This window comes from Thermobia domestica, chromosome 9 (assembly GCF_964235325.1).
Source record: "Thermobia domestica chromosome 9, izTheDome1.hap1.1, whole genome shotgun sequence".
In the NCBI taxonomy this organism is placed as follows: Eukaryota; Metazoa; Arthropoda; class Insecta; order Zygentoma; family Lepismatidae; genus Thermobia; species Thermobia domestica.
In genome coordinates, this window is record NC_137462.1 from 31690475 (window position 1) to 31711192 (window position 20718).

At 32.9% G+C, this 20718-nt stretch overlaps 1 protein-coding gene across 2 annotated transcripts in view; it reads left to right on the top strand.

Moving 5' to 3' along the window:
* The window catches only part of LOC145694524 (sodium- and chloride-dependent GABA transporter 1-like), a 195658-nt gene that overhangs the window by 152112 nt on the left and 22828 nt on the right, over positions 1-20718 (top strand). For both annotated transcript variants that reach the window (XM_081770838.1, XM_081770840.1), the window contains exons 3-8: positions 1122-1256; positions 1681-1809; positions 3879-3981; positions 6964-7096; positions 10955-11193; positions 16286-16502. In XM_081770838.1, the coding sequence (XP_081626964.1) occupies positions 1122-1256; positions 1681-1809; positions 3879-3981; positions 6964-7096; positions 10955-11193; positions 16286-16502 (956 nt within the window). The remainder of the gene's footprint in view (positions 1-1121; positions 1257-1680; positions 1810-3878; positions 3982-6963; positions 7097-10954; positions 11194-16285; positions 16503-20718) is intronic.

The following is a 20718-nucleotide window of genomic DNA, read 5'->3' on the forward strand; positions in this document are numbered from 1 at the left end:
AGACAGGATTTTCTGGAAAACATCGAATTCAAATATCTGAGATGAAAAAGGGAAATGATTTGAAATACAATGACATATATCAACGTAAACTTTTAATTAACTTTCGGAACAAGATGCTTTTCGAAGCAAATTCTAAGCATCTTCAGAGGAGTACGAATACGAGAATTAACAACTTTCCGAGTTCTCCTAAACACTACTTCACAGTTTAAGACGAAATGTACTTAAGTATGTAAGTAGTACGTCACACTAAGGCTGTTCAATGTGCTTATATTTATATGTTAGAAATCCAATAATATTTAGGCTTTAAGAGGCTCCATCACAGCGAAATTAGAATACCGCAAATTTTACAGTAATTATGTAATATCTTCAAATAGAAAAAATATAATCGAAAAGGGGAACAAGAGTTCGCTAGACAATATTATTTTACATGACATACCGTTATCACTTATCTGCTTTCGATTTCCAGCAATTTAGAAAATCGACATTTACTTTCGCGTTTCTAAATGGCTTCTAACTGAAAGCTACTAAGTGACTCGTGATAATGGTGCCGCATGCAAAATAATACTGTCTAGTGCGCTCTTGTTCCACATTTCGATTATCTTTTATCTATTTGAAGATATCACATAATTACTGTAAAAATAGTGGTATTTTAATTTCGCAGTGATTAGGCCTCTTAAAGGATTACGCTAGAAGTATTTATGTTCACGTTCACACTGAAATAAAAACATGAAATAGTTAGAAAAGATAGACACAACACTATAAATTTAAGCAATAGCCTGAGAAGAAGATGGATTGAAGTAATTACAAGACACTACACTCCTTTCTTAGTCTTTGAGGAACTCAGCTGGGTACTTGAAATATTGTTACAGTTTATACAACAGATGAGAACTTTATCCGGTAATTCGTTTGTTTACATGTTTAATTGTTGCTGACTATTATTGACTTTTATAAGGTGATTAGTGTTTGAATTACATTATACGTACAAGCTTAAAGATACATTAGTTAACATACTTAAAATCACTTTTACTTTCTAAATGGCGGGCACTGATATTAGCTGATTGTAAAGTTAAAAAGATTGCAAATATTAATGTTTCCATTTTGTTTTGTTTTATGTTTTTCAGGAGCCTTCTTGGTCACTTATGGCATCGCCATGATCTTCTGTGGAATTCCCATCTTCTTCCAGGAGGTCGCTATCGGACAATATCTGGGCGCCGGTGGAATGACGTTAGTGGGACAGTTATGCCCAATATTACAAGGTAAGTTTGTTGAATTTTCTTAGGAAAATTAGCTCGGTAATATTGCAAGATTGTTTAAATGACAGTTACAAAATTTTTGTAGCACGTCAACCTAGTTTAAGACTACCAATTTTAATTTCACGTTTATAACTTTTGAGAGAAAACAAAATTATAGTAAGATAATCTCAGTAATTGTACAACCATTCTACCAACTTGTCACGTAACGGAATTTTATTATTTCTTCTATTCTAAATATGCAAATTAAATGCTTATTTATTTGTTTTCAAGTTGTCAAGGTATCGAAATTAAAAATTCAATAGTACTATGTCACAATGTTTCATTATGTTCAACAAATATAATTTTGTTTTCATACATTACAGGATCTTCTATAATTATGAAATAATAAATTGTTTAAAGGTTGTAATAATATATTATTTTGTTTCAGGAGTTGGATATGCCACAATGACGATAGTATTCTTTCTAGACATATACTATTGCATTATTATAGCATGGACATTATTCTATTTAATAAATACGTTTGTGGATCTACCTGGATTACCTTGGCAAGACTGTGGTATGTATATTTTTGGTACAGTAATCTCTTTTGCGAAATTATTTACAATTTTGGAATTATTCTATTATTAACAATTGGACATACAACTAATACAGATATATATTTTCATATTTTGCCTGTCAACTATGAAATATGACTTTTATAGTTTCTTCTAATCAAATACAAATAAGTAATATTTAAATAAACAAATGGATACTTGCGAAAAGAGCGTTTTAATTTATTGAGATCCAAGATGATTTCAGTGAACACAACTACCTTTATCAGTTGCCGAAACTTAGTGATAAATGCTGCTTACATTCTAAATTCGTATATCAGTATATCCATTTCACTTAGAGATTAAGGACTCTAACCTGATGAATATGTAAATAGAGAATAACTTGTTCGTACAGTAACCAGTTGAGGAAGGTGATAGTATTCACTGAAACCGCATTTGATCTCTGTAACTCAAGACAACTTACATATATATCTATATATGTATATCCATATCTAAATCTATCTATCTATCTATCTATCTATCTATCTATCTATCTATCTATCTATCTATAATGGCGGATGACTTATTATCATTTCGATGAATCTCTTTTGTATTTATTTCCCTATATAAATATATGGCTGAGAAAACGAAATGGCACAGAAACTCAACAGCTTTAAAGACTTTTGGTTTATTTCTTCAGCAAAGCAAAGTATTTCTTTTTTCGGATGATAGAAACATATGAAACAATTCGAGATATGAGAAGATCTTTTAAATAAACAATAAATAGTAAACTGTAGTGTTGATCATGAATAGTTGAAAAACGTTGGAAGTACTAAACAAAATTTTACAGGATAGGAGAAAACGTTCTGAATTAATTATTGAAGACATTAAAAAAATCCATTAATGTTCTCTGGTTCTTAGAGAATTCACGATGAAATATTAGTATGTATATTCAACATTTCCTAATACAGTATAAGAATATGTGCAAGGTACATTTTTTTAAAACTTGTTCTTACGTATAATAAAAGAGAGTATAGTCAACGTACCCTTAGTCTGGTGGTTAGAGAGGTTGGACTCGCGTCCACGTGGTCCTGGGTTCAATTCCCAGCCGGTGCTTCCCAATTTTCGACGTCCACTTAGTGTCGTGAAGTAAACTCGGGAATCACATGAATAAAAGACGTGAAGACCACTAGGTCCAGAAATCTCCTAACCACATGTTCGCCATTAGGCTGGATGTACTTCAGCTGGTCGCTAACAGATGGCGTTGAAGCGGCTCAGACTCAGAAACGGCTGTTACGCCAGTGGTTAGTTAGTTAATATAGTATAGTCCACGTACCTTGTACATATTCTTGGTATTTATAAGGCTTATTATTTCGACACCTTAAAAACCTGCATATGTCACTTAGAAGCCATAGATGAGGTTTCCCACCTACATTCCAGATCTTCTTCCACATATTAAATCTACATCCAAACGAATTCCTAAAACTAGAAAAATATCTAAAAGCAACTACTTATTGTTTTGTTTAGGGATCAGCATGTTTATTTCAGTGATAGTGATATTTTGCAGTGTTTCTAGTGCAACCTACAACAGGTTAGTTAAAGAAAATTTCAACCTGGATGTACTGGCAATGGATGTAAGTAGTTTTAAGAAGTCTATTAATTCTGTAAGACAAATGTATAGCTTTATTAACATATATAATCTGTATAACGTATATACTATGTAACACTGTAATTAGGCCTGTGCCTGTTGTGTTATATGTCGATAAATCAAATCAAATCAAATCAAATCGTTTGAGTTTAATATGTGGATGAAGATTTCAAGTTCTGAAATGTAGCTGGGCAACTTGATCTACGGCTTCTAGGTGATGTATGGTTTGAAAAAAAAAGACACCAAAAGTTTTTAACGCGTCGAAATAAAAAAACCTTATAAATATAAACACCAAGAATACGTGCAAGGTACATTGACACTATTCTCTTGTATTATTTTTATATTACATTATATTCTGTCATTTTGAGCCATTTTCGTATGTATTACAGAATTTCGAAATATTGCAAGTACATAAATATATTATACCTTCTTTCTTAACTATTTCAGACAACTGGTGGAATACGGACACCTGCTTTGCTCCGGGAATGAACGCAACTCTTGTCCACAACCGCACGAATCACACTACGACACCTGTTGAAGAGTACTGGGAGTAAGACCCTAATAATTTTTTGCCATTTTTGCTCAAAAAAAAAACTGTGTACAATCACAGTCGCTGGGATTATTCAACAGTTTAATCCCGTGCGACACACAATTTAAGAACATAGAATCAATTACAGGTACAGATTTAATAACAATTCTCATAGATATAATCTATATATAACTTATATATAGAGTATCTGTAATGATTTTTTATAAATGAATTGTTTCTTTTGAAACGCAGGACGGACCCAAGAAGATGATGATGATATATATATAAAAAAAAGGTGGTACATATAAACCCTGATTATCACTCTTCTGTGTTTTAAATTCCTCATATGAATAAGGATGTCCAAGTACTTTTGTTTTATTTAACGATATTTATTGATTTTTCCCGGTTATTATTTATTGATTTTTTCCCGGTTTTAGTTATTTATTTATTTATTTTTTGTGTAAACAAAATTACTTCTGAAGAAAAGCTTTTACATTTTAACATGACGTAAAAGTTTGTTTTTTTTTCTTATCGTTTTTTGTTCTAGAAATAGTTATAACTATTTTTTCTTAAGTAATACCAAGTCTTTGGAAAGTCAACAGCTCTTAATTTATTCATTTCAGATAAAGTTGACATGGAAAAAAAAAAAAAAATTTGGACATCCCTATAATTTAGCCTGATAAGCTAAGAAAATCCTTGACATAAGTTGATGAAGAGTCATTTGACCTTCGTAACTTACCAACTCTAACAGTCATTTCATTTAACTAGATCTTGAATTAGAAAAGAATGTCTATTCTATGCTTTATGTTAAGAATTTTCTTTGCTTCGTAACTCTAGAAAAGTATGTGAGATTCTTTAAAATACAATATATCTATATAATTAACATACAGATTTGTTAATAATAAATTCTAAATTTTATTCACATTCTTTTCTAGGCTCTTTTACATAACGTGAAATAATATATTGTTGCATGCTGCATTAAAAAAAAATATATTCAACCCTTATGCTATATTGTTCTGTAAATCATTATAAACTATAATTTGTCTTTTACTGTTTCTTCTATTTTTTCACTACCTGTAAAAAAAAATCCTATTTTCTAACTACAAACATAGAAAAACTTAGCGGTAATTCTTAAATAGTTCATATCTCAAGCTTAAAAAATTACTTCTTGGCTTAACTGAATTGTGATTCTTGTGTTCTGTTCAACATGTTACACACAAAGTTTCATGAAACTTCCAACTTCCTTCAACGAGAAGTTCACTCGCCATGATTTATGAAGACAACTTTTTAATAAATTCAAAACAATTTATATACTCATTTGAGAACAAATATGTATAAATGTGTTTTTCAAAATATTTTAATGTATATGCACACACATAGAGTTGGTTTACTTTGTTTACTAGGTATATTCTTCATAAATATACCACTACTTCTTTATTTCCAAAATGTGATGTACATAAAATACTATTATATTATACAATTCTAGTACATAATAGCTATCAGTATTCACTTCTGAATACTACCATTTTTTAGGTGAAAATGTTTCATTACAATTATTTTTTTGTTATCAATTGTGTTAGAAATAATTAAAAAATTGTTACTGTAATCCAAGATTTCTTATTTTTAACTTTTTAGGTTAAAATAGAAAATAAGTACAAAGCATTATTATATTAAAGATACAAATTACATTATTTTATGGGCTAAGACTTACTTAGATATAAATTAGAGAAATAAGTTAAATTATAAGGTATTTCATATGTCAATTTTAATTATACTTATTTTTATTGCAATTAATTGTATATTTTGTAGGTAATGTACTTCATTGTGTACTTCATATAAAAGGTGCTTGGTTATTTTTAATTTTGTCATTATAGCTTTAAAATTAGAGTAAACAAAATAGGGTATGAATTAAAACTTTTACAAATATTTGTGAATATACAAAATACTGTTCAAACTTAATAAGCATTTGGGGTATACATTTTGTATATATATTAAGACTAAAATTGTATATATAAATTTGCAATATAGTAAATGTTTTGTTATTATATTGTGTAGTCCAAATATTATTGATTTAAGGAGTAATTAAAATCGAGAGGATGCTATTCAGGTGTTGGATAAATTTTAATTATTACTGTGGGTAATTCTTTGTGAATTATATATATTTTGTTTTGTGATAATTTAAAAAATGTTGTATTTGTGAGATATAAATGAACGTTTTTGATGATGTGTTCAATGCAAGTTCAATTTTGTACATGACCAATGTTGCTTTATTCAATCACGAGAACAATAAATTATACTTAAGAAAATCTGGATCTCGAACAATAAATAAATAAATAATAGAAAAATGGCAACAATGATTATGTGCACTGTTGAACTAAGAAAGAGAAATTTGTATACCAAAAATGATAATTTTCATTATGAATGTTTAACACTATAATTTCCCCTATTTTGTTAGCAGCTGCAGCAATATACTCTTTTTCCTTAGTGTGAAGGGTGTCCAACAATCTCACCATGTCGATACAAGGCAGTTCTTTGATACAAATATATATATGTATGTTAAGAATATTACCCGGGATTTTCAAATGGTAAAATTAACTCTAAATTGTGCACACTAATTTATTGTGTACAAATAAAACTTTTTCTTAAATTCTTGTTACAATTTAGGCAAATAATAATACTAAATTCGAAATTCCAGTTTGTAAAATTTAATATAAATATTTCAAACAGGCATTTGCTTATTCAGAATATAAACTTTTGTCCTCATTTAGGCGAAGATATTTTTATATCAAAGTAAAAACTCATTTTATTTGATAACTTTGTGAAGTTTAACCAATAAAAAAGAAATAAAGCTATTGTGAATAAATTTGACAGGCTATTTTTGGACATCCTTGTTTTATGAATATCAAATGTTTATAAGAAATTCTGAAGAGTACAATGTGTTATAAAGTTTAATTCTATATAATGCTCTTGTTTAATATATATTTTTATTTTTTCTCATTATAGTAAACGTGTATTGAGTATAACATCAGGAATTGATGATTTGGGCGGTATTCAGTGGGAGCTGCTGGGTTGTCTTTTGCTTGGATGGATTCTTGTGTATGTCATCATATGGAGAGGACTGCATCAAAGTGGGAAGGTACGTATCCCTCTGTCAAAGATCTGGGCGTAATATATGATAGTAAACTATCGTTTGAGCATCATATATATATATATATATATATATATATATATATATATATATATAAATTGTAGTGTAGTGCCTAGCACATTTGACTTCGGTTCGCGTTGTCCCAGGTTCGATTTCCGGTGGGGGTACAGTTGAACAACCAAAGTGGTTCGGATTCCACTATAATCAGCAGGTCTACGCCTCCTTTAGCCTAGCAGGCATAACTGTGGGACGTTAAACTAAATTAAACTAAATAATAAAATTGTAAATGACGCAAACAGTTATCTTGGATTTATTTTGAGAATGGGAAGCGAATTTAATAAGTCGAATGCTTTACTGAAATTATATTTTTCATCTCTTAGATCAAAATTAGAATATGTGTCTATTATATGGAACCCCCACACGAAGAAAAACTCTATTAGAATAGAAAGAGTTCAAAATAAATCTCTGTGATTTCTGGTATACAACAGAACAGGCATCTTCCCCAGATAAGATAGTAGTACTTCGCTTAATGAAAATTTTAGCACAATGTCCCTCAATCACAGAAGAGTGTTAACTGACATGATTTTCTTGTACAAAATATTAAATAACAAATTAAATAGTAAGGATTTGGTCTCTGTCTCTCATCTGAGGGTATCCAATGGAAACATACGTGTGGACAATAGAAATTTCTTTTATTGTAAGAAATCTCGAACAAAAATGCAATAAAATAGTCACCAACATGGAGGATGGGTGCAGTGTACAACAAACTGAGTAAATGTAAAAAATGTTCTGGATATACACTGTGTGAGTCAGGATAGATTTCGCAAATATATTATAGCTATTCTATGTAATTTTGATATGAACACTGTGATTGGGTAGAATTGCCTGTTGTGTTCTTCTCAAGTAAATAAATAAATAAATAAATATCATAATTATTCTTATTCTAAGAGATTTTTTCAGATACTGTAGATATTTTTTTAAATATGTATATATTGTTTAAAAATTTACTGGAAGATATTTTATGTAAACGAGCGATGATTTTTCATATAGACTACGGGTTTAACCAAGGACCTTAATAAGAAAAAACGCAAAAACTACTGGTAACTCATCTTTCGAGTGTAAAGTAGAGTATGTTGGAATCTAACTTTGTCAATTTGATCATTTTATTGATAATCTAAAAAATGAAAAATGGAAAGACGTCATAATTATAGCATTCTTTTAAACTTACGTGAGGATGTGGCGCCTGTTTTACGCAGAAAGATTCAGTGTTAATCATATACTTGCATAAACATTACGTATTATTTATAACCTCTTAATACTAACCATGAGTAAACCATACGTACAACATTTTTCTATAAATACTAACAAACCCACATATGATAATAGTAAAGTAGTTTACATTGATCGAGCTCCTGAGCATTCAGATTTTAATGTCACGCCAACCCCCTTCCCCCGCTACGAAATTCTGGCTAAACGAACCAGTATATGTTCCAGTAAAATAGTTTAGAATGATCGAGGCTCTGGTTTCCTTCTATTTTGATAAACGATTTTTTTCAGGTATTCAATGAATGCACCAGATTCTATTCTTCCTTACTGGCTAGAAGAAACTTTATTCCACATAACACAAAAGGCATTTGTTTTTATTCGCTTTTCTATTTTATGTTTCAGTCATTGCTAAGTCGGTCCCACTACAATCATGATCCCGATCTGTATAAGTGGTTTCTTAAGTAGCTGCATGCATCATTGTTGTGAACGCCACTGAGTTTATCGAAAGTAACTTCTTCTACACTTTAATTATTATTTCGTATATACATAGTACAGTTTCTTCCTACCTCATGGGTTTGTACTCTGCTCTAGTCTTTGCATATAATGTAGAGATTCGTATATAATGAATCCCTACAGACCTAATTATGTTCACTGTTAAAATTCTAATTAATAATTTCGGCTACTGGCACTGCAATCTTTCATAGTAAGCTAAGTTTGTAGAGTTATGTTTTGTATAATACTTGTTCTTTGCGTTAGGAAATATTACAAATTATACCGTATTCTAATGTGTATAAGCCAAAAATGTCAACAATTAAGGGTGCAACTTATATACACAAATGATATGCGGTAACATAGAAGCATTTCCTTGGTACATATGTATTTGAAGCAGAGTCATCATTGTTGTATTAGCATTACCTACCGTTAAGGGTGTTCACTACAGCGAAATTAAACTACCGCTAATTTTAAAGCTTTTCTGTAATATCTTCAAAAGAAATAAAAAATATTCGGAAAACAGAAACGTAGTAAACTAGACAATACGATTTTGCACGTGATACCGTTATCACAAGTCATCCGTCTGCTTTCGATTTGCAACTGTAGATAGATTTAGCATTTTTGGGGGGTTCTGTAAATAGCGGCATACCAAAAGCAGATAGGTGAATTGTGCTAAAGGTACCACATGCAAAATCGTATTGTCTAGTTCACTACGTTTCTGTTTTTCGAATATTTGTATTTGTTTTGAAGATATTGCAGAAAAACTTTGAAATTAGCGGTAATTTAATTTCGCTGTAGTGAAGACCCTTAAGCGGGATTCAGTTGATCCTGTTAAGGAAGAATGTCAAGTAAAATAATTAGCTATAATACTTGTTTTAAACTGCGAGTTATACCATATGCTGAAGAAAGCTGTTGCAAAGCTGCAGTATCTTATTTTTATGTACACTGTGAAATTGTATGCAAAACTTAATGTGCGGCTTATATACGTGATAATACGACATATTCGTATATATTTACCGCACTGATATTGTTTTGCGTTTATGTAGAAAATAGGATTCCAAATTGGATAGTTGGCACAAGGAAAAAGTTTGTTTATTTCCAGAATTTGAAGGTGTTCGAAAACATACTATTTGTTGATGACCTGAACTCTTTTTCATTTCATACACTAGAATACGCTATATTAATAATACGTATGTTTCCAAGTTACTTTTTCAAATACCTGTGCACAATGAAACTTAAATAGTAATTAAATAGAACAAAAACTATTTTGCTTAAGAGGCTTAATCACTGCGAAATTAAAATACTAAAACTAACTAACTAACTCTATGGCCTATGGAACCCGGAGGTTCAGTGCCGCGTTCACAAAAGCTCTCCACTGACTTCTATCCTTAGCTAATTTCATCCAATTTCTACTTTGTATTCCTATCTCTGCGAGATCCATCTTAATATTGTCCTCCCATCTGCGCCTAGGTCTTCCTAATGGTCGTTTTCCTATGGGTCTACCAGTCAAGACTTTGAAAGCGTTTCTACTTTCTTCCATTCTAGCTACATGACCTGCCCACCTAACCTGTATGTGGTCTAGACTTGACGACCCTAACAATGTTGGGCAAACCGTATAAAATATCACTAATTTTATAGTAATTGTGTGATACATTCAAATAGATAAAAGATAATCGAAATGTGTAACAAAAGCGCGCTAGACAATATTATTTTGGATGAGGTGTCGTTATCACGAGTCAGCTAGTAACTTTCCGTTTAAAGCCGTATAAACGCGAAAATAAATGCCGATTTTATAAATGGCTGGAAATCGAAAGCAGATAAGTAAATGGTGATAGCGGTATCTCATGTAAAATAATATTATCTAGCGAGCTCTTGTTCCACTTTTCGATTATTTTTTTATCTATTTTGAAGCTATCCCATAATTACTGTAAAATCAGTGGTATTTTAATTTCGCCGTGATGGGACCTCTTAACTTAAAATATAAAGACACTAATACATGTGAAGTAAAACTCATTTTCATTGCATACTTTTATTTTAAAGTTAAATCATGGAAAGTAATTATTAATATTAGTCTTTTTTTTTTAATAGATAATTTGGTTCACAGCCCTCTTTCCCTACGTGGTGTTGTTTGTTCTTTTGGTGCGTGCAGTAACTCTGGAAGGTGCAGATAAAGGATTACTTTACTACATAACACCAAGATGGGAGGAACTCTTAGGATCTGGACCATGGATAGATGGAGCTACTCAGATATTTTTCGCCTACAGTATCGGCACTGGGGCTTTACCAGCTCTTGGATCCTATAATAAATTTTACCACAACTGTTACAAGTAAGTTCTAAATAGATACTACTAGAAATTAGATTTGAATTTAAATCTAGACGAGTTTGAAGCCTCTTCGAGCAATATACATCAATATAGTATTACTATTAATGTAATATATTAATAATAGTATTTAATTTTCCGTACGTAAATGTATTACGAAAGAAAAACGAGTTAATTTAGCGAAATTCCTGGAAGAGATTGTAAGGGAAAGTGGACGGTTAAGAGCCTGACATACTAAAAAAATACAAAATTTACCATTTTTCTTTTGCTTGTTTATTCATAAGTGAAAGGAGATAATGAAATGCAACTTACCACAATCACTGATGATGTTATTCTGCAACAGAAAATATGAACCTGAAGAATTTTCAGTGTTGCCATCATCCATAGAAATTACAGTGTTGCCAGAATAACATTTCCCTTGAAATCTAAAATGAAATGAAATGAAATCTTTGAGTTTTACGTCCCAGGGTTATGCCGGTTAGGCTAAAGGAGACGGTGATGATGAGAAATGAGTGAAATGGTGGAATGAAGAAAGTGGGAGGAAACGGGAGAACCCCGAGAAAACCCACGAGCACGGTGTTTGTCCACCACAAAGTTCACTTGGCGGGGGCTGGGATCGAACCCGGGACCCCAGGCACCAGAGGTGAGCGCTCTACCACTGAGCCCCCCCCCCCCCCTTGAAATCTAAGTTAAGGCAGTGACTAAAGGAACGAACTCAAATGCATTTGATTACGCATCATGTTTCTTGGGATCCTGTAAACTACTTTTGAAATAACATTATTATCTAATTTTAATAATTTTATGTTAAAACTATTTTGTTTATTACAAGTTAAACACAACTAGTATTTAAAAAAGCACTTCACTGGATTCCAAGGGAACATGATACGTAATCAAATGCAGTTGAGTTCGTTCCTCTAGTCGCTACCTTAACTTAGACTTTGGGGGAAATACTCTGGCAACACTGTAGTTTCTATGGATGGCAACACTAAAAATTCTTCAGGTCTGTTGTAGAATAACATTATTTATAATTGTGATAAGTTGCATTTCATTATCTCCTTTCACTTTTGAACAACAAGCAAAAGAAAAATGCTAAATTTTCTATTATTTTCAGTATGTCAGGCTCTTAAACCATGAAAATGGTAGGTGAGGGCATTTTCACCTGGATCTGATACACTTTTGCTACGTTAGCGACTTTATTTACAACTTCACAGCTAATAGATCACTGGCGAACCTTTACGCATTTTCTATTTATGCCACTAAATGGAGAGCATAAAACGTACGAAAGAGCCATCTAGTGTAATTGCTTAGAATTTAATGATTAATTGCTTACTGGTGAATGATCACGGATTTTAAGTCGAATTTCAAAGTTATGCAAATGGAAAAGTTTGTCACTATTCTTCAAGTGTTTGTATTCACAAATCGTGTCATGAATGCCCACTTCCGTGCAAAATTTGGACATAGTATTTTCCTTCTCAAAGGATAATGAAACGTAAAATGAACATATAAGCAATGGCGGCGCTTGAAGAAAGTAAGATCAGCAAAGAACAAAATGCTATTATCAGAAACTAAGTGAGAAACCGTACCCAAATCTCAATCCTTATTTACAAGAATAGCATACAAGATGAGTTCTCCCCGACTCTGCAGTGATAAAATTCCAATTTTCACCAATGTGGTTTTCTTTCAAGAGCCGTCACTGCACTAAGAGCTTCGTTTGCTGAGTATATTTATTTATTTAACAAAATTCAAGCGAGGCCAATTTGCGTGGCGAGTAGTAAAGATGACGTGGCGTTGAGAGACTATCTTTAACACACACCCAGAGAAAAGAATCGAAAAGATGAAATATCTGGAGAACGTAGATGCCAAGAAATTCACTATCGGCGCGATCAGTACGTTCAATCTATCTGTGTAGTAGTCGTCTGCTGAACTCATTTCTGATATCTTTGTGAAAATAGACGGTCTTTTGTCCTGTTGGAAGATAAGACGTGAAATATACTGTTCTAGCAGTGACAGAAGCCATGTCTTACATGTTCATGTGCAAAATCCCCGTGATTGTTTCCTTATTGAGAAAGAAGAGACCGTGTACAGTTTCTCTTTAAGTTATTATAGCCGAAAACACATTGATCTTTGCAGAATTTCGTATATGCTTCTTGTAAGCATGTGGTCTTTTCGTCTCACAGATTCTAAGAATAGATTTGTCATCTCTGTCAGAAAGGTGGCAGGTGGTTTTATCATTAAAAACTAATGATTACATGAATCCAAAGGTTTCCAATAGAGCTTGCTTACTTTCTAGCAGAAAGAAAGCCATTTAACTTTTGTCCACCGTTTCATAGCCTGCAACAATTGCAGTCGGTTGGGATAAAATCGCAAACATGTGTGAAATTTTCCCGCACTAATAAGCTGCTAAATGTCCAAATCTTTGCTGAGTCTGACGGTGGATTTATGTAGACTTCGTGTAAAAATTGCACTGGACATGCTCCACTTTTTCAACACTTACTGTTGGACAGCAGGAAAGATGGACCTCTTTCCTTAAAATCATAGTACCACTTACAAATTTTATGCACGTTGGCTGAATTTTCGCCAAACTTTGTTTAAAAATTAAGTTGCACACCAATAACAGACTGCTTGATGTGAAAGTCGTGTATGCAAAAACGTTCTCCTATCTTCGTTGGAAGCCATTATCTTTTATATCTCTTCTAGCGGGTGAACTATGCAATTATGTGGCAGTTTCATTAACCATTATGAATGTTTTGGGTTTCTCTTTCCATTAATACCGCTTTTATGTACCTGAATATTACAAACGTGAATTGTGAGTGTTTGAAATTGGAAAGATTATTTCTAATATAAACTTCTACAAAAAGGAATTCTTAAAACTTCACTAGAAATAAAGAAGTTCACTAATACAATTGAAAAAAAAAAAAACTATTACACAACAGACATCTTCCACAAAACTATAACACATAACTACAACAGACATTCTATAGTACACTACCTTCAAGATTAGATTTTTTAGTAAAATTTGAGAAGTTGAGAAGATGTCTAATAATGAATTCAGGAAAATATTTAATCCAAAGAATGCAATAAGCCAATTTGTAAACGAAATGTACTTAGATTTTGTGATTTTTAACTAATTGTACATGAATAGTGACATATGCGATATGTTAATGATTTTCTACTTTTTTTTCTTTCTTTCTTACTAACAAATATTGTATCACGTGTCATGATCTTGGATTATACTGGGAGGTAATTGTCACAAATGTAGAAGGTTTCATGCATAACTGTCCCCTAGCGCTGTTAAAATCCACTAATTTCTTATTCAAGTATCCAATAGGGATGGCCAGAACCGGTTCCTGGTGGAACCGGTTTTCGGGTCTGAACGGATTCGGTTCTAGAAGATCCGGTTCCGGAACCGGTTCTTCGGATCCAGATCTAGAACCGGTTCTTCGGATCCAGGTCTGGAACCGGTTTCGCTGGAACCGAAACTTTGTGACCATCCCTACACTAAACCCGAGCTGCTGGCAAGCTGTAAACAGTATGCTAGATGAAATGGTGGAAGCGACAGGCAGGCTCCCAGGCGGCGGCAGCTTCTCTCATTTGGCTAAATAAACTGGGTAACTGGCAAACTCATTGGCTAAACAGGCAAACTGGCCAACTCATTTGGCTAAACACCCACTGGTGGACCAAAATTTTTTTCGGGGGCACAAGCAGGTCTGGGCGGGGAAGGCACAAGCGCATGGTCTTCTTTGCATTATTTTTTAAGGTGAACTTTGTGCCTCCTTTACGGGTCTTTGGAGGCTTTCGGATTCAGGTCTGGAACCGGTTCCTAAGATCCGGTTCTGGAACCGGGTTTTCAGATCCAGATCTGGAACCGGTTCCTAAGATCCGGTTCTGGAACCGGGTTTTCAGATCCAGATCTGGAACCGGTTCTTAAGATCCGGTTCTGGAACCGGGTTTTCGGATCCAGGTCCGGAACCGGTTCTGAAAACCGGATCTCCGAGAATTGCGGAACCGGTTCCGCCGGAACCGGAACTTTGTGGCCATTCCTAGTATCCAAACCAGGGCCGGCTCTACCATAGGTGCAACACGTGAATTTGCATGGGCTTCAAAATCTGTCATAACTATATTATTTAAAATAAATATTTCTTGCTAAATATTTCTTGTTGAGACTTCGTGATGATGGTAGATAAATTTACGAAGCTGGCCTTCTATTTGAACACTACATTCATTAATCATGTTTAGGTCGCATTAGTTTGTCACATGGACAGTGCTAAAGCAGATAGTCAAACAAATCAGAGCATAAATTGTTTGATTGTTGCCAAATACAAGAATTCAATTCTCGAACAGTACCAAACACCTGTTCCATTTAGTTAGTTATCACAGTTTTGATATGAAAACTAAATTTGTCTTTGTCACAAACAAGTTCCTTATCATTGAAGGTGGAAACAACTTTAAAAAAAAAAAATTAACAGATGTAGAAGTAAAATCAAGAAATAAGATAAAAGAGCTAGTTGTACTGGAATTTCAAAGTGATATATTGAGATTGAAGCTTGATAAAGAATTCTATAGAAAGGATGACCATTTTTCCTCTTATTGAATTCTATGAAAAGGGTTACCATCTTCCCCCTGCAGGTGTGTTTGCTTTTATCATTCACTAACTTAATGGATTATTATTTAAAGAAAGAAAAAAACAGACACAACGAGATTGTATTTGTAGTATTTAGGCTTTTCTGAGTGCGAGTGCTGTTTTCCATCCCTTTGTTCTTCATGACGAGGTAGCATACTTCAAATCGTGACTTTTAAGATTTGTTCCTTTTGAAGAAGAAGAAAGCAGTAAATGATGCCATTGCACTGGGCGGCAAATTGCCTAGGGTTGGCCATGAATCGATCATCAAAATAATTTTTCAAATAAAGATTTTCTTTTTTTATAATTGAAACAATTCTTGTTATGAAACAATTGTTCGAATAATTAATAACATTGTTTGAGTTCTGATTATTGTTCAAATGCTCTAATAGCACTCTATTGTAATATACATAATTAGTTAAGAGCATGTTCGTGTTAATGAGACAATTAATGTTAAGTAATTTGCTTTTGTTTCCTCAGAGATGCTTTGATCACTTGCATTGTAAACACTCTGACCTGTCTGTTGGCTGGATGCGTGACATTCTCTATCCTCGGTCATATCTCAGTGAACCAAGGCACAGAAGTGTCGGAAGTAGTGAAGAGCGGACCTGGTTTGGTCTTCCTTACCTATCCAGAAGTTGTACTAAAACTACCAGGCGCACCAGCTTGGGCAGCTATATTTTTCGTCATGTTAGTGGTAAGTAAGGCAATGGATATGATTATGATTTTCTGGTGATTATGAAGAACGCTGATAAATTAAAGATGCATAACCACAACACCATCAAATTTTTAAACAAAATTAAATTCCTTTAATTTTGTGCCTAATATAAGCAATATAAGATCAAATCGCATCAGGAGCGTCATTTAGGGGGCAGGAGGGGGCAATTGCCCCCCTCCAAGAGTTTGAGAAATACATATACTTTAATCGATTGTCTATTAACCCTACAATGCATATTATAACATATTTGATACAAAATAAATTATGACTAGTATTAGTGTTCAGGTCTGAGCTGTATCACAAATACATATTGTATCATATCTGATATTTCTCCTGAGCATATAGTTCACCATATATCCGGTAGATGTCAGGAAAATGTTGCTTCAGTACAGAGAGAAAGAAGTGGTGCGCGTGCTTAGCGAACGTGAAAATAGAAGAGTTTATGGGTCGTCTACTCTGAAGGACAAAGAATAGTTTCGAAGTTGCAAAAATTCCAAGTTTATGAAGTAAGTTTCCTTATTGTTTTTACGTATGCTATAATTTGATTTTGTACGAGAGAGGAACATGAACTGTTGATGCATAATGTATCATAAGTGATACAAAGTACTTTTATATTTTAGCACGAAAAATTACTTTAGGACATTTTTCTATTCGGATATTAATTAGAAGTGTCTTACCATATGCCTGTATATTATTTCACTTAAATACAAAAAAAAATCATGCACTGTAGGGCTAATATACTAGTACAAAACGTGAAAGCCTTATGTCGGTGGTGCTCTTGCCCCTCTCAAACGAAGTCTGAAATGACGCTTCTGAATTGCATGCCCAAGAGTCATCAAGATGACATCAAACATAAATAAATGATCGTGAAATGTGTACCAATGAAAGAACGAAGCAACCTGTTTTTTCTTAAATTTATTTCACACACCAAATCCTCTATAGGTGTGGAGAAATTCTAACCAAAGAGTGAAAAAGTGACTGACTGGACCAGGACTCGAACCCGGAGAGCACCGACCTCGAGAGTGAGTGAGTGAGTGGCTGTTCTGGGAAGCGGACTGGGTGGCATAGAGATCAACGCATTGGCACAATATGAAAGGGGTCCTGGGTTCGAGTCTCGCTCCAGTCACTTTTTCAATCTTTGCGTTAGATCGTGAAATGATTGGTAAAGTGGTGGAGATTCATTGTACAAACAGGATATACATTAAAACCAATATGAGGAACCTGGAAAAACTCAAATTATATTTTCGGCTTGGAAACCATATAAAAAAGAGCTTAAACATTTTTATTTTTATTTTTTATTTTTTAATTTTTTTACCGATGATTCTAAAAGCTTATTTTTCTAAAACTTACTTGAGATTGTAAATTATTAATACACATCTATCGTATATATTTCTTACATCACATTTTAGAAAAATTTGGTATATAATGAAAGCAGATGAAGATTATAAGCTTATGATTAACGTTCTCATTTCACTTGTCAGATGTTAAAAAAAGAGACAAATAAATCTGAAATTTGAAAATAATCATTTAGCAACGGTTAGATCTAGAAATTACAGTAATCAGCAAAATTTGAAATATACTATTTATAAACTGAAACAGTTTACAAATTTATACGGTTAAAATTGAGATAAAACAATATGAACACACAGTTTTACACGATTATTCTTTGAAATCTGTCGAACTGCGAAAATTATGATTACACTCGCACAAGACTGGCTACTATTATTTAATGCTTGGTTGCTTTAGAAATTCCTGTAGATATTTATAATTTTCCAGCATTCAAATACAGTATTACCACCAAAAGGAATTTAATTTTTAGCAGCTATAATTGTAGCGTCATGGGAGACTTTTCAGATGTTGTTCTAGAAGTTGATAGCACTATCTAATATTTTTCCTATTGTTTTTCTTTTATCTATTTTAACTTTGTGCTAAATTTTCGGTTTGCGATTTTCTTGGAAAAGATTGTTCCTGTAGTTTAAAGCCCGAAAATTATAAATGTTAATACGCTACTGAATCAAGCATATTACATGTTTTTACTCATTTTTAACGGTAGAGTGTGAACTACACCAACAATTTCTCTGCAGTACTTTTATATAGAGGTTCACATACAGTATTTACGGATAGACTTAATATAGTAAGTAATATAACAATAAAATGTTTGCACTATAGCAAAATGTTGTATTGAGAGTTTTAATTGCATACTACTTGCGGTATTGTATGTATTCATGAGGACTGTTTTTTACTTTTTGTATGTTCTGAGAAAAAAAAAAGAACTGTAGCGTCTATTAACAAAACTAGCATTCAACTCATGAACTTACACTAAAACTAACTCATTACGAACGTAGCCTTCTGATAGATTTAGTTTTATATATGAAACAGGGAATAAGAGATGGTACACATACAGATCGAACAGTGCCAATCCAATATGGACGTATCTTCTAACAACGAAACTGACAAATTTTGTTGTAATGCTCGGAGCATACTCGTTCTATGCAGTATCGATATTCTTGCGAAGTTTGAAAAGATGTTACAGTGTGTGCAGGAGCAAGTGTGGATATCCAACACTAACGTGCGTTGCTCAGCCAACACGCATTTTAAACTGAGCTTTGCCGTTTGCTTTTCTCTATTCCCTTAGATTGAAACTTTCCAACTTGAGTGTCACGACGTTATTTTTAATAGGATCTAGCGTTTAAAGTAGGAGTCAAACTAACATTCGGATTTGTGTCCGAGACCAGGGGCTGACCAAGGCAAAATTTTTACCCGGGTAAAGTGACTTTTTGGCACCCCTCTAGTCCTAACCTATATTTTACATTTTATAACACTGATTTTAATATTTTAAACCTATTTTTCAAGAAGAAAAATTAATACTCATATACTTAAAAGTATACACATGTTATAAATTATGTTGTGTTTATTATTACTATTATTATTATTATTATTATTATTGTTATTATTATTATTATTATTATTATTTATGTACCGATATATATATATATATATATATATATATATATATATATATATATATATATATATATATATATATAAACAAAAACAATATCAAACAGCATTTATTGAATACTACTAATGGTGACATGATTACTGCTATATTGCAAATTGTTTTGTTATATCAATAACATTGTTCCCCCTCCACTATCACTTTAAAAGAGTAACATACATAAAATCCAATAACATTCATTGCCTGGGAAAAGTTCACAAAGAACATGGCCCGCTATAAACAACATCAACTTCCTCTTCACTCTTACTTCTACATGTCATGTCTCCATTTGTCGATACAGCTCCCCTAGTACTATGGAACTCTCTTCTTCTATGGTGGAATGGAAAAAGTTGATGTAATTAACGATACTTTACAAGAATATAAACCAAAAAGTCAGTTGAAAACACGTTATAGGATTTGCATTTTGAGGCTCATTTTGGCGCCCACTTAACTGTGGCGCCCTGGGCAGTCGCCCGGGTTGCCTGGCCCTTGGTCCGCCCCTGTCCGAGACAAATATCCTCACAAGGAATTGAGCCGTAGAACGCGCACACAGAAAGCACATAACTATGAAGAGGCACTTTCTAGAAAGTAGTATGAACATACGAAAATGTATAGAATTTAATGAAAGAAAGAAAACATACGACACCCGAAATATGCTTTTCAGTACTACAAAATGAAGAAATGGATTGATCGAACGAAGTAGAAAGATCAGTTGTTGAATTGTTACAAGGAGAAGGAAAAGCCGATCAAGAAAAGCGGCGGTACTGGAAAAGATAGGAAAAAATAAACAATAATTCTTAAATTATATGTTGGTGTTTGTAATGGTTTATCATATTTCAGAAATAATACAATCTTAATGAATTTGAAAAAAAAAAAAAAAATATTAGTTTAGTCAAGACCGAAGGTACAGGAGTGTAATGGGACATTGTGCACACTGGACTATCTGGCCATAGATCTCATGAATGAAGTGAAATTTATCACTTCCATTAAGAATCTTTTTCCTTGTCTATTTCTCTTTCTTTTCTACTGGCTGTCTGATCTCATGGACCAAGTGAATTTTATGACTTCCATTAAGAATCCTTTTCCTTGTCTATTTCTCTTTCTTTTCTACTGGCTGTCTGATCTCATGGACCAAGTGAATTTTATCACTTCCATTAAGAATCTTTTTCCTTGTTTATTTCTCTTTCTTTTCTGCTG